Source organism: Eptesicus fuscus, chromosome 12 (genome assembly GCF_027574615.1).
Source record: "Eptesicus fuscus isolate TK198812 chromosome 12, DD_ASM_mEF_20220401, whole genome shotgun sequence".
Taxonomy (NCBI): domain Eukaryota; kingdom Metazoa; phylum Chordata; class Mammalia; order Chiroptera; family Vespertilionidae; genus Eptesicus; species Eptesicus fuscus.
In genome coordinates this window covers 65,358,530-65,371,048 of record NC_072484.1, presented here as the reverse complement: position 1 = coordinate 65,371,048, position 12,519 = coordinate 65,358,530, and the positions used below count along the sequence as shown (strand labels likewise).

Genomic DNA, 12,519 nt, shown 5'->3' with positions numbered 1-12,519 from the left:
AATCAGGATACAAAACAGTTCCACAACCCTCCAAGAAACCCCTCTGTGATCAAACACTTCCACACCTTTAAACCCTGGAAGCCACTGACCTATGTTCTCTACCCCTACAAGCTTTGCCTTTCCCAGGACATGATGTAAATAGGAGCATACAATGGATAGCCTTTTGAGTCCAGCTTCTTTCACTTAGTGCATCTGAGATTCACCCACGTTATTGCCTGTAACTGCAGTGCATACTTCTTTTTACCGCTGTTTATTATTCCACTAGAGGCCTGGCACATGAAATCCGTGTGCGGGTACAGTCCCTAGGCCTGGCCTGCTATTAGGGCCATCTTTCCCGGCTGCCCGCAGCCAGCCCTGCTCCCCGCCGCCACCCCCCCCCACCCCCCACCCCATTCAAAGCCTGCCGGCCAGGGCAAGGGACCAAGAGGTGGTCAGTGCGCCTCATAGTGACTGGTCGAGCAGTCGTTCTGGTTATTCCACCATTAGGGTCAATTTGCCTATTACCCTTTTATTATATAGGATTGTACGGACAGACTATCATTGGTTTACACCTTCACTTATCGTATGTGTAAAAAGCATTGCTCTGGTTTCTATATGGAGAATAGGCCATAGGAGAGCCAAGCTGATGCAGAAAAATGATTTCAGTACATTGAAATCACAGTGAGCTACCACTATACACCTATTAGAAAGGTTAAAATTAAAACAAAACAACTCTTAAATTGCGGGGGGGGGGGGGGGATGGAAAAAGTCACAGCCACTCTGGAAAATAGTTCAGCAGTTTCTTATAAAATTGACCCAGCATTCCTACTTCTAGGTATTGAGCCAAGTAAAATGAAGACATGTTCACACAGAAACCAATGCATGAGCGTTTAGAGCAGCTTAATTTGTGATAACCCAGAGCCTCAGCCAGGGCTCAGATGATGACACAATGGCACCAACTTTGTTTCTATGTCTCTGTTCCTCCCTCCTCTAGGTTGCTTTCATCCCTAGGCAGGCTCTCTCCTCATGGTGACAAGATAGCTGTCAGTACCTCCAAGCTTGCAACCTCAGCAACTGCACATGATGTCCAGTTCAAGTCATTGTCTTCGATGAAGTCCTGTGCCCCAGCACTAAGCAGAGAAATACAATGCTCTCCCTAGCCAGGCATAAGTCATAAGCTCACTCCAAGAGCCAGAAGGAAAGGGGGGACTCCCTATTGAAACAGTGCTGTTGCCAGGAAAATCCAGGTCACATCACTCTCCTTCATTTGTGTCTTTTGTCTCTATCCTGGCATCTACTACACTGAGTCAAGTTTGCTTGACTGGGGCTCTGATGCTCTCCCCCTAGTCTGTAGGCTGAGGATCCTTTACACATTTTTTAAAAGATTTTTTAATTGATTTTTTTAGAGAAAGAGGAAGAGAGAGAGAAAAACATCAACGTTTTTGAGGGAAACTTCAATTGGCTGCCTCCTGCACGCCCCCCACCCTCACCCCAGGCAACTGAGCCACACTGGCCAGGGCCTTGCACATCTTTGATAGCTGGGAACTAGCACATGCAAATGTTCCATAACTCTTCCTTGAGAGTACTCACTCCCAAACCTCTAGCTCAAAAATACCTCCTCTATAGCAGACTCCCGGGTCACACAGTCCCACAGGCTGTGCACAGTCCCTGGGAAATGACTGACAGGAAACAGTCTGCAGAACTGTGATTATTTGGGATTTGTTCTTAATGTGATGCTGGTTCCTTTCTGTTTCTTTAATGCCATTTTGTACTCACGTAGTTCAAAGTTCTTTATAAACAGCTAGTAATTAATTCAATTTCATTAAAGCCAATTAATCCAGGATTAATTATAAATTTACCCAGAGGAAGTTATTATACTTTGCTCTTTGATTTGAGCTTTGCCTTTAAAGATTCTTTTAGGAGTGAAATGGAAATTTCCCTTTTCTCTGAGGGTATCTACCTTGCCAGTGATTGTGTTAACCATTAACTTCCTCCATATGTCCCATAATAACCTGGGATGAGATTGTTACCCAAGCCACCAGCCATGTTTCATGGCATTCCCAGCACTAAACAGAGCTGCTAATGCCACCTTAGTCACAGGATGAGAAAGATGATGTCCTGTAAGGAACTGGTTCCATCATGAAGGTTCAAATCATGGCCCTACCCCCATGGTAACTGTGTAACTCACCATTTCTTCCATCTCCACGTGGATATAACCATATTTTGCAAGATCATTATGGTCTGTAATGGTCAGCATCCACTCCGCCTTCTTCTGTAAGACCCCTTGATTCTCCTAGGAGATATCTCACTTCCTTTCCTCTGGGTCACTGTGGGTGTTGACCCCACTATAGCTCCAAGCGTGAGCCTGAGACTCAGATCCATTCCACCAGCCTTGACAATTGGACTGGTAGTGAGCATGTAACCCAAGTTAGCACAATGGGAGAAAAACCTGGAATTTTGTCCAGAGCAAGCAATACAAAAGTGTGCCCTCTGATACTGGATTAAAACCTGGGTAAATCAGTTGGGGTTGTAATGGAATCCCAGGAGGGGAGCCTGGCCATGGCAGAATAAAAGCCCTTCAAAGATGTCCGTATCCTGGCACTTGTGAGCATGATACCCAACATAGTAAAGGGGACTTTGTAGGTGTGATTCAATGAAGAATCTTTTTCTTTTTTTTTTTTAATTTCTTTATTGATTAAGGTGTCACATATTTGTCCTCATCCCCCCATTCCCATCCCACACCCCTCCCCACGGATGCCCCAACCCCCTGTTGAACTTAACCATTGGTTAGGCTCATATGCATGCACACAAGTCCTTTGGTTGATCTCTCCCCCCTCCCCCCACTCTCCCCTATCTTCCCTCTGAGGCCCGATAGTCCGATTGATGCCTCCTTGTTTCTGGTTCTGTTCTTGTTCATCAGTCTATGTTGTTCATCATTTCCCCTAGATGAGCGAGTTCATGTGTCACTAGAGATATACTTATAAGAACTGAATGTGAGACGAGCAATAATAGTTATGCTGGCAGGCAAATGAATCAGTCTGTAGTGAGTTTCCTTCTGGACCAACAGTTCTTTTGAGACCTAATTTCATTGTCCACCATAGTGAAGGATCTTAAGATGGGGAGATAGACTATCCTGTGAGCCTGATAATGTTAGGGGCAAAAATAGAATATTGGGAACTAGCTATAGTTATAATAAATATTAATCATGCTCTGTTAACTGTGATTGCTTTGTTCTGATTAAAGAAAGGGCATTCTAATCTGGCTGGGAGTTGTATCTGGCAGTCAACCTTGGACCTAGGAGTCAACCTTGGAATCCAATCAAGAACTGCCTATTATCATGGAAAGATTGCCCAAACAATGGAGTACTGTCCCAGCACGAATTGCCTACTTCCCAGTGCCTGTAAAACCCATTTTGCAAACCCATTCTTATTCCTTTTGCCTACTTCACCAGGTAATCTTTGTCCTACCCAATATAAGCAGCTGGCTTATGGGGGCTGGAGAGCAGATTTTTTGTGGATGACCTGCTGCTATTCCATACAGCCAGCATTATTGGAATAAACACTCATATTTGATTCAACCCTGTCTCTGCTTAATTGGCTCAAGTAGTGACAGGCAGCCCAGACCCATTGGTCATTTGGTTACAATATAATCACAAGGGTCCTTATAAGAGGAAGGCAGGAGGGTCAGAACCAGAGAAATGACATCAGGAGAAAGACTCTATTAGCCATTCCTCTTTTCGAAGATGTAAGATCATGAACCCAGAAATGTGGACAGCTTGTAGAACCTGGGGCAGCAGGGGGTCAGGCTGGGAGAACAGGTGCAGGGTGGAAGGGTCAATGGGGAAAGTAAGGGAACATCTGTAATACTTTCAACAATAAAGATAAATTTAAAATTTTATGTTATCTAAGAAGAGAGATAGTTTGACTTCTTGCTTTCCAATTTGGGTGCCTTTATTTCATTTTTTTCTTGCCTAATTGTTCTGGCTAGAACTTCCACTACTATGTTAAATAGTAGTGGCAAAAGCAGGCATCCTTGTCTTGTTCCTGATCTTAGGAAGAAAAAAATTCAGTGTTTCATCATTGAATATAATGTGTTTTAAGATGGAAACAATTTAGTATGTTTATATCATGTGGGGAATTATCAGGGAGAATAGATGAAATACAAGAAAAGGAGGGTAATGGGTGTATTGAGGCCTCTGAGAGATGAAGTGGGGCCCAGATTGTTATCTGAAAGCCAGTTAGTAGAGTTACCTTGACTAGGAGGAAGATCATGTCTGTACTTAAATCAGTATACAAGAATAATCCAGCAGTGCTTGGCAAATAGAAGTTTAGGATAGAGTTAAGAATTGTTTCCCAATCTAGCTTCTCCCTCTTTTTACACAGGAAAAGAATTTTCAATGGGGCATATATCTTTTCAGCTAAAGACTACATTTCCCAGACTCCCTTGCAGCTATTTGATTAAGTCTGACCATTGGGATATAAGTAGAAGTGATGGTGCAACTTGAGGTCAAGGTTAAATGTAAGGAGCATACCTTCCCTTACCCCTTTTCTCCTTGCTGTTCAAACATAGCCTTTTAGGAGAAGCTAAAGCAGCCATCTTGGACCAGGGGATAGAAGGTACTAGTATGTGTGGGAATATCCTAACTAAAAAACACTTCATTATTATTTGGGCAGCTCTGAGTGCTCAGCTCAAGCTGGAGACCATAACGGTATAATGGGCTATTGAATAACTACCTGCTGACATACACAGCATCCTTCATGAGGCAGTGAAGGCAGAGATAGGCTTGACCTAGGATTGTGGGTTCAAAGGTCAGGTGTGAAAGAAGTCAAGTCCAGGAGGGAACAAAGGGTTGGAAACCACGCGGCTGAAATGAACTTACTTGGACTGGAGAAAAGAAGGATGGATGGATTGGTGGTTAAAGAGCAAGGGTCATGGGAGTGAGAGAGTTGGCAGTCCTGGGATTTTCACACAGCACAGCCCTGGAATGTAGCAGTCCACACCATTACTTGTATATGCACCATTCAACTAATATGGATTTTCAGTACTAACAGGTAAAAACCTAACTCAAACTATTTTAAGCCCCAATTTCAGTGTCATATTACATTGCAAGTGGGCAAGGCTGGATAAGGGAATGCAAAGGATTTCATCAGGAATCTCTTATCAGCTTTCCTCCTCTGTGTTGGTTCCATTTTCAGGCAGAGTCTTCTCATGAAGTAGCAAAGATCACTTGGACACCCATGAACCAATATATAAAAAATATAAAACATGAAAGTGTCAGGACTGTTATTGGATTGCCCACTCACATTCTCAAACCAATCTCCATGTCCAGGAGGATGGGATACGTTGATAGGCCAGGGTTCTGCGTCCATCCCTGAAACAATCCTGTAGGGTGGGGTCAACCCATCCAAACCACTTAGACTCAAAGTGTGTGGGTCTCTAAAAAAATTAGTGATGAGAGCCAGAGGAAGTTGGTTGGATTCTGGGTAGGCAAAATAACCCATGTCCACTACTGCAGGCCTCACCTGCCCTTCATTCAGCTTGTGTATCTCAGACACTGGCCCACCATATAGACATCTGTCTAAATAAAAGGCACTGTCTGGATCTGCAACCAGGTCCAGCTTCTTTTTCTTCTTCTTCTTCTTCTTCTTCTTTTCTTCTTCTTCTTCTTCTTCTTCTTCTTCTTCTTCTTTTTTTTTTTATTGATTTCAGAGAAGAAGAGAGGGAAAGATAGAAACATCAATGCTGAGAGAGAATCATTAATTGGCTGCCTCCTGCACACCCCACATGGGATCAAGCCCGCAACTCAGGCATGTGCCCTGACCGGGAATCAAATCGTGACCCCCTGGTTCATAGGTTGATGCTCAACCATGGAGCCAAACTGGCCGCCAAGGTCCAGCTTCTTTGCACCCCAGATCTGGGGTCTGGGACTCTTGTCAGGCAATTGATCAACTTGTGACATTGGACAATTCCCATCCCCTTTTAGGGCCTCAATTTCCTTACCTGTAAAGTGAGAATGCTAAGCCAGATTGGTGATTTTTAAATTTTTTTTAAATTGATTTTAGAGAGGAAGGGAGAGGGAGAGAGAGATAGAAACATTAATGATGAGAGAGAATAATTGATTGGTTGCCTCTTGCACACCCCCCACTAGGGATCAAGCCGGCAACCTGGGTCTGTGCCCCCCACTGGAATCAAACCCAGAACCCTTTAGTCTGCAGGTTGACGCTCTATCCACTGAGACAAACCAACTAGGGCCAGATCAGTGATTTTTGAACTGTTCTTTTTTTTTTTAAAGCCTATTACTTTTAGAATGTCTTTTTAAAAAATATATTTTATTGATTTCTCACAGAGAGGAAGGGAGAGAGACAGAGAGTAGAAACATCGATGAGAGAGAAACATCGATCAGCTGCCTCCTGCACAACCCCCACTGGGGATGTGCCCGCAACCAAGGCACGTGCCCCCGACCGGAATCGAACCCGGGACCCCCCAGTCCACAGGCCGACGCTCTATCCACTGAGCCAAACCGGTTTCAGCTGAACTGTTCTTTAGCAGTAAAAAAAAATGGAAGAGCTTTGGTGGAAAGGAAGGTAGGGGCTTGGAATTAGTATCCTATACTCTCAGCCGTCCCCCTCCCCCATTCATACTGGCCATGAAAGAATTCGACAACTCTAGGAAATGTGGTTTGAAAACCACTGGACCAAGTGCTCCTATGGATTCCTCTGGGCTCCAAAGTCATCCTACCACCTCCTTATTTGGCTGAAAGGAAACTTTTCTCTTTACTTTGTGCCAAAGTTTGGGGCTTAAAATAATAAATGTATAGTGGCCTTTTCTCCTAACTGGATAATATACAAAGAAGTTCCTCAGAGTGCCTCACTTTGACTACTGGATGAAAGACTCCCCCCTCCACAGGGTAAAAGGATTACTATTCACCTCTGAATGACCAGGAATAAGTCAATGAAATGTTAAGTGATCTTTTGGAGTGACCTAGAGGTGATAATTATAGGGTTAATGAATCATAGGCCACCAGTAACCTCAGCTTTCCAAGGCCTTGCTTCTGCTTTTTCAGGCTCTAAAAATGCCAAAGGTCCCATTCACTGACAGAAACCACTACCACGTCCCTTAATTTCCAGTGTGTAAAATACATGCAGCAAAACTGCATGACTTCCAGCCTGGCCGGTGTGACTCAGTGGTTGAGTGTCAACCCTGAACCAGGAGGTCATGGGTTCGATTACCGGGTTGCAAGGTGGGAGTGATTGGCTGGCTGCGTTGGGACTCCCTAGGGAGACACAAAAGTGTGGAAGTCAGAAAACGAAGCAAAAGTCAAAGCTTGAACTCTAAACTTGTTTCTCCAAATCCAAACGGAGGTAATTACCTGAGCTTCGCTGAAGCACAGGACGTTCCAATACGAAATGTATAGGATGGCACGATTATGACCCCGACCTCCAGGCAATGCTTCAGCCCCAGACCAAACCCCAGGCTTGGCTGGCCGGTCTGTGTTGCACGGGCGTCTCTACCCCGCCCGAACACCGGGTGTGGGGAATGGAAATCCGTGAACACAGACGGAAGTAGGTGGGGCGGGGCCAGCCACGAGCCAATGAAGAGCGAAGGCGTTTCCGCCTCCGCCAATAGAGCGCCGAACAAGGCGGGCCCTGACCAACCGCTTAGTTACGGCCGCATGGTAACCGGTGTTCCGGGCGTGGGTTACTCGCTCTTGGTTTCCCACGCTGGTCTCGGCTCCCGACCGGTACAAGATGAAGATCGAGGAAGTAAAGAGCACCACGAAGACGCAGCGCATCGCCTCCCACAGCCACGTGAAGGGGCTGGGGCTGGACGAGAGCGGCTTGGCCAAGCAGGCGGCCTCCGGGCTCGTGGGCCAGGAGAACGCGCGAGAGGTGGGCTGGCGGGCGGCCGGGGGTTGGGGCGCTGAGCAGGGCCGCCGTGGCGAGGAGCCGGGGTGTCCCGCTGAAGTTTCCTCGGGGCAGTGGAAATTGACTATGGGGGCGGCGAGGACCACCTCGCTGGGACGGGAGTGGGGCGGTCCAGCGGAGCAGGTGATGACCCCACTGGGGAGGTTGACTGCTTACTTCACCTCCTTGACCACAAATCTTGAGTGAACCGACCCCCCCCCCCCTCCCCGCCATGCTCTGTTCGCGGGGATCCAGCGGGGAGCAAGATAAATCAGGTCTCTGCTCTCATGGAGCTTTCATTTTAGTGTGGTAAGAGACAGACGATAAACATTTACTAGTAAACCAGTATAAGAAAATAATTATCATATTTTGTTGGGGCCACTTCCTGCGGGGCTTTGCCGGCTATGATAAGAAATTTGGATTGTTGCCAATGCTATGAGTATTTTAAAGTAGGGGAGTGACCAACCTTAAAAAGCTTACTGTGATTCCCAGGGCCTGGGAGCTGAAGGAGGGAAGTGAGAGTTACAGGGAGGAGCAATCTGTTTGACCTACACTCCCAGCATCCTTTTGACCATTCCAATTCAATCCACTTTTTTTTTAAGTGGCGGTGATGTCAAATTCTTTCACCTACATTATAATCACAGTTATTTGAGCTCTTTGTATTATTATTTTTGCAGATTAAAAATGAGGGTGAGAGAGGTCACTTCACCTACCCACTGGCCACTCAATTTAGCAGTGGCAATGCTGGGGTTTGTACCTACCTGTCATTCTGACTCCCAGTTTAGTACTGTCTATGCCATTACATCCACCTGTCAGTTTGCTGTGCTCTAGGGTCAAATTCATGCCCCTTGGCCTTGCTGTGGTTTAGCAGGTATAGAAACCCTAGTAATGAGATTAAGATTGTTTCCTCCTAGCCTAATTGTGCTAATAGAAAGGGCCAAAGAAAAGCCTCTGGCTTCCTTTTTGAGCATTGTCTTTTCTAAAAGGCAATATTGACATGATCAAGGTGTCTTTCAAATTTCTCTTTATACAGCTTCTGCTTACTAAGGACCTGCTACTGCAAATAGCTAACACTAGTTGAGTTAGCCAAGCACTATACTAAGCAGCTTTATCTCCATTGTCTTGTTTTCCCCTCCACCCTAATGTCTCTCCCCCACTTTACCATGACACTTTTCAGACATACAAAAAAGTTGTAAGACTTATATAGTGAATACCTGTGTGCCGAAATTCTACAATTAACATTTTATTCTGTTGCTTTATCATATATCTGTTCATTTATCAATCTACCAATCCACTTTTGCATTTCAAAGTAAGTTGCAGACAATAGTACACTTTACCCTTAAATCCTTTAGCATGTGTGCCGCTATTATGAACTCTGTTGTCAGATAAGGAAATTGTGGTTCACAGAGGTTAGGTAGGTAGGTCCAGGGTCACGGGTAGTAGTAGAGCCAGAGTTTAAACCCAAGTCTATTGAATCTAGAATCCATGCTCTTAACTTTGATGCTGTAAGCCTCTGTACAACTATGAGCTTCCTGAGGATAGAGACCAGTAATATTATTAAATACTCATTATCGGGGTCCAGTATTTATTGAATTAATAGGCATCCCAGCTCAGCTACCAGATCCTTGTACGTCTGGTCACTTCAGCCTTCTTGCAGGTGCTTAATATCCTCATCTGAAAAAAGGAGAGAGTTTAACTAGGTATCTTTTAAAGGCTCTTCCAGTTTTTACTTTGTAAATTTTAGTATTCACTGAACATACCTTACTGGAGAGAACTTGGAACTTAAACTGAGGAAGAGTAAATGGAAGAGGTCCTAGTCTGTGAATAAGAGTACATATCCAAGGTTTGGAAAGTCTCTTCTACCTCTTTTGAGTTTCCCAAAGACTTTTAATGCTGAGGATTATGACATAAGGCTCTATAGAAAGACCATAATGGTTCTGTTATCTTTTAGAGATGCAGCATCTGAAGAATAGCTTCTAGGCTATATTAAGAGCACTGTGCTTTTCCAGGTGAATCACAAGTGGAATATAGTACATCTACATGCATTTCTTGAACCCACAGTTTTGAGGGGCTGTCTTAAGTGTGGTACCAAGATACTCTCCACAGTCTATGGGGAATAGTGGTACAGAAGGTAAGATGTATTCACAAGACCCTGTCAATAGTGTACAGTAGTGAGTAGGAGGCAGCACTGAGGGCTGGTAAAGCTAAGGCAAGAAATTTGATCTTGTGAATTTGAAAGGCATTCAGTGAATCTTATGATGCCACAGGTTTAACCTCACCAGCATTTTTTGCAGGATCCTGGGATAGTTAACTGATACCAACTAGTAGTGTATGTCATTGATTCTTAACCCTTAGTGAGTTAATTAGGGAATCTGATGAAAGCTGTGAATCAAAAAATGCACATGTGAACACATAAGCATAATTTTGTTTCCAATTTAATTTTCAGTTTCAGGACGTGTGTGGGCTCCTGGAGTCTATGTCTGGTCCCCAGGCTAAATGTCACTGCTCCCATTTGCACTCCTACTGTCTATTCTCTACACAGCAGCCATCAAAATCTTTTAAAAACAAATCATCGTAACATGACACATAGCCGAAGACCTTCTCAGAAGCTTCCCATTACAAGTAGTATAAGATCCAAACTTTAATGTGGACACTAAAATTCTGTTCTGAGTTCTGGCCCCTGCCTGCCTCTTCAACCTCATCTACCCATGCTCCTTATTCCCTGTACTTTGGTCACTGTAGCCTTTCTGTCCCGTGGGCATGCTGTTTCCTTTGAATGCAACACTGACTCCTGCCCAGATATGCCTAGAACTTTGCAGTGTATCAAATATATTGTCATCAAAGAGGCCTTCCCAGATCACTCTTTCCAAACTAACCTGTGCCTCAGACACTGGCTCCGTCATTACCCTTTGTTCTTCATGGTAGTGATCTTCTGCAATGTTTTTGTGATGGTCTCTGCCACTGGAATAGGAGCTCCATGAGCACAGGGCTTTTCTGTCTTGCCCTCCACTGCCTCCAGCACCTAGAACAGTGCCTGCAGTGTATTGGCACTCAGTGTTAGTTGAATGAGTATGTGAATTGTTTGGGCCAGAGACTGGACTTTTCCCCTCGCGGAACATTTTAATACTGATTTATTATTTCCATTGTGGTGTCTAGGCATGTGGCGTGATAGTAGAATTAATCAAAAGCAAGAAAATGGCTGGAAGAGCTGTCTTGTTGGCAGGACCTCCTGGAACTGGCAAGGTACTCATTTTCTCTCATTTTTTTAATCTACCCAAGAGAATGAACTTAGTGTCTAAGCCAAATTAATTTTTTGTCTTAACTAGTCTTTGTTTAGCTAAATTGGTCAATGTATGTTCTTTAAAACCAATGTGCAATAATACAATTGAGTTTCTAAAATCCAGATTATCCTGGACTACCTCCAGAGAAGAGAGAATGAAGTCCGTGGAGGGGTCTCATTGTCTCTAGAATTTGTCTCCTATCTCGTTCGAGGCTCCTTTGCTTTAGAAATACATTTCTGTTTGCCTAGGGCTTCGTAAAATCGTCACAGTGACATCTTACTTGAGGAGGGAAGAAAACCACTCAGCAAGCATTTTTCTGAATGCTAACTTTATCCAGTACTCCTCTGGCTGTGTGAGAGATGCGGCGGGGGGCGGAAGGGGGGCTAGAATATAGGAATTGGAGACACGATTTTTATCTTCAAGGGGCTTTCAGGGCAGAGAGAGGAAACCATGACAGCACAAAATGCTTTAGTTGAACACTAAGCTGCATGGTATTGATTGATCTTAAATGCAGCTGGAAGTTGAGTAGGAGGCAGCACTGAGGGCTGGTAAAACTGGAAGGGGTGATCTTGACATTTGCCCTGCAGAGTGGGGAGAAAATTGGCTTTGCAGGGAAGAAAGGGGCCTTTCAGTCAGAGGAGGCAGTATGGCTTGTTGGAATCTGTAAAGGGACTGGCTAGATATTTGAAACACCCCAGAGTCCCCATTCAGCCCTGGTTCTTTGAAAGGACCTCTGGGTACAGGAGAATAGGCTGCTCAGGCCAGTGCTTTTTGGGCTACACTATATGCTGATTCTTAGAGGATTCTAGTGTCTCAAAAACTATCACCAAAGGAGCATTGAAAAGAAAATCTAAGCCAAACTTTTACTGGGCCAATTTTATAACACTGTCTCAGAGAGCCACTTAGTTGCCCTGGCCAATTTGGATCAGTGGATAGAGCATCCACCTGCAGACTGAAGGGTCCTGGGTTCGATTCCAGTCAAGGGCACATGCCCAGGTTGCAGGCTCAATCCCCAGTAGGAGGCGTGCAGCAGGCAGCCAATCAGTGATTATCTCTCATTATTGATGTTTCTATCTCCCTTCCTCTCTGAAATCAATAAAAATATATTAAAAAAAAAAAAAAAAAAAGGAGAGAGCAAGCTGCTTTGTTTTTCTTCAACACCAAGCTTGTTTTCTTCCTTAGCCCATACACTTTGGGAACTGACCTTACTCAGACTCTTGTTGAGGAAAGATGAGATGGCATTAAAAGGTCATGGCACTTCTCAGTCCTGTACCAGCTTTAGAAGTCTGGCTTTTGCTACTTGATGTTTGACCGTACATCTGTTAAGTCTGCTTCTGTTTAGCATCTGACAACTG

At 44.5% G+C, this 12,519-nt stretch overlaps 1 protein-coding gene across 2 annotated transcripts in view; it reads left to right on the top strand.

Annotated features, from left to right (window-relative positions):
* Window positions 1-7,636: 7,636 nt before the first annotated feature.
* RUVBL1 (RuvB like AAA ATPase 1) overlaps window positions 7,637-12,519 on the top strand; it is a 34,626-nt gene continuing 29,743 nt past the window's right edge. Inside the window, exons 1-2 of one of the 2 annotated variants that reach the window (XM_008159385.3) lie at window positions 7,637-7,868; window positions 11,040-11,126. In XM_008159385.3, coding sequence (XP_008157607.1) covers window positions 7,728-7,868; window positions 11,040-11,126 — 228 coding nt within the window. In that variant the 5' untranslated portion in view covers window positions 7,637-7,727. Of the gene's footprint in view, window positions 7,869-7,947; window positions 8,193-11,039; window positions 11,127-12,519 lie in introns of those variants that run through there. The other variant, XM_054724334.1, reaches the window with a different exon arrangement.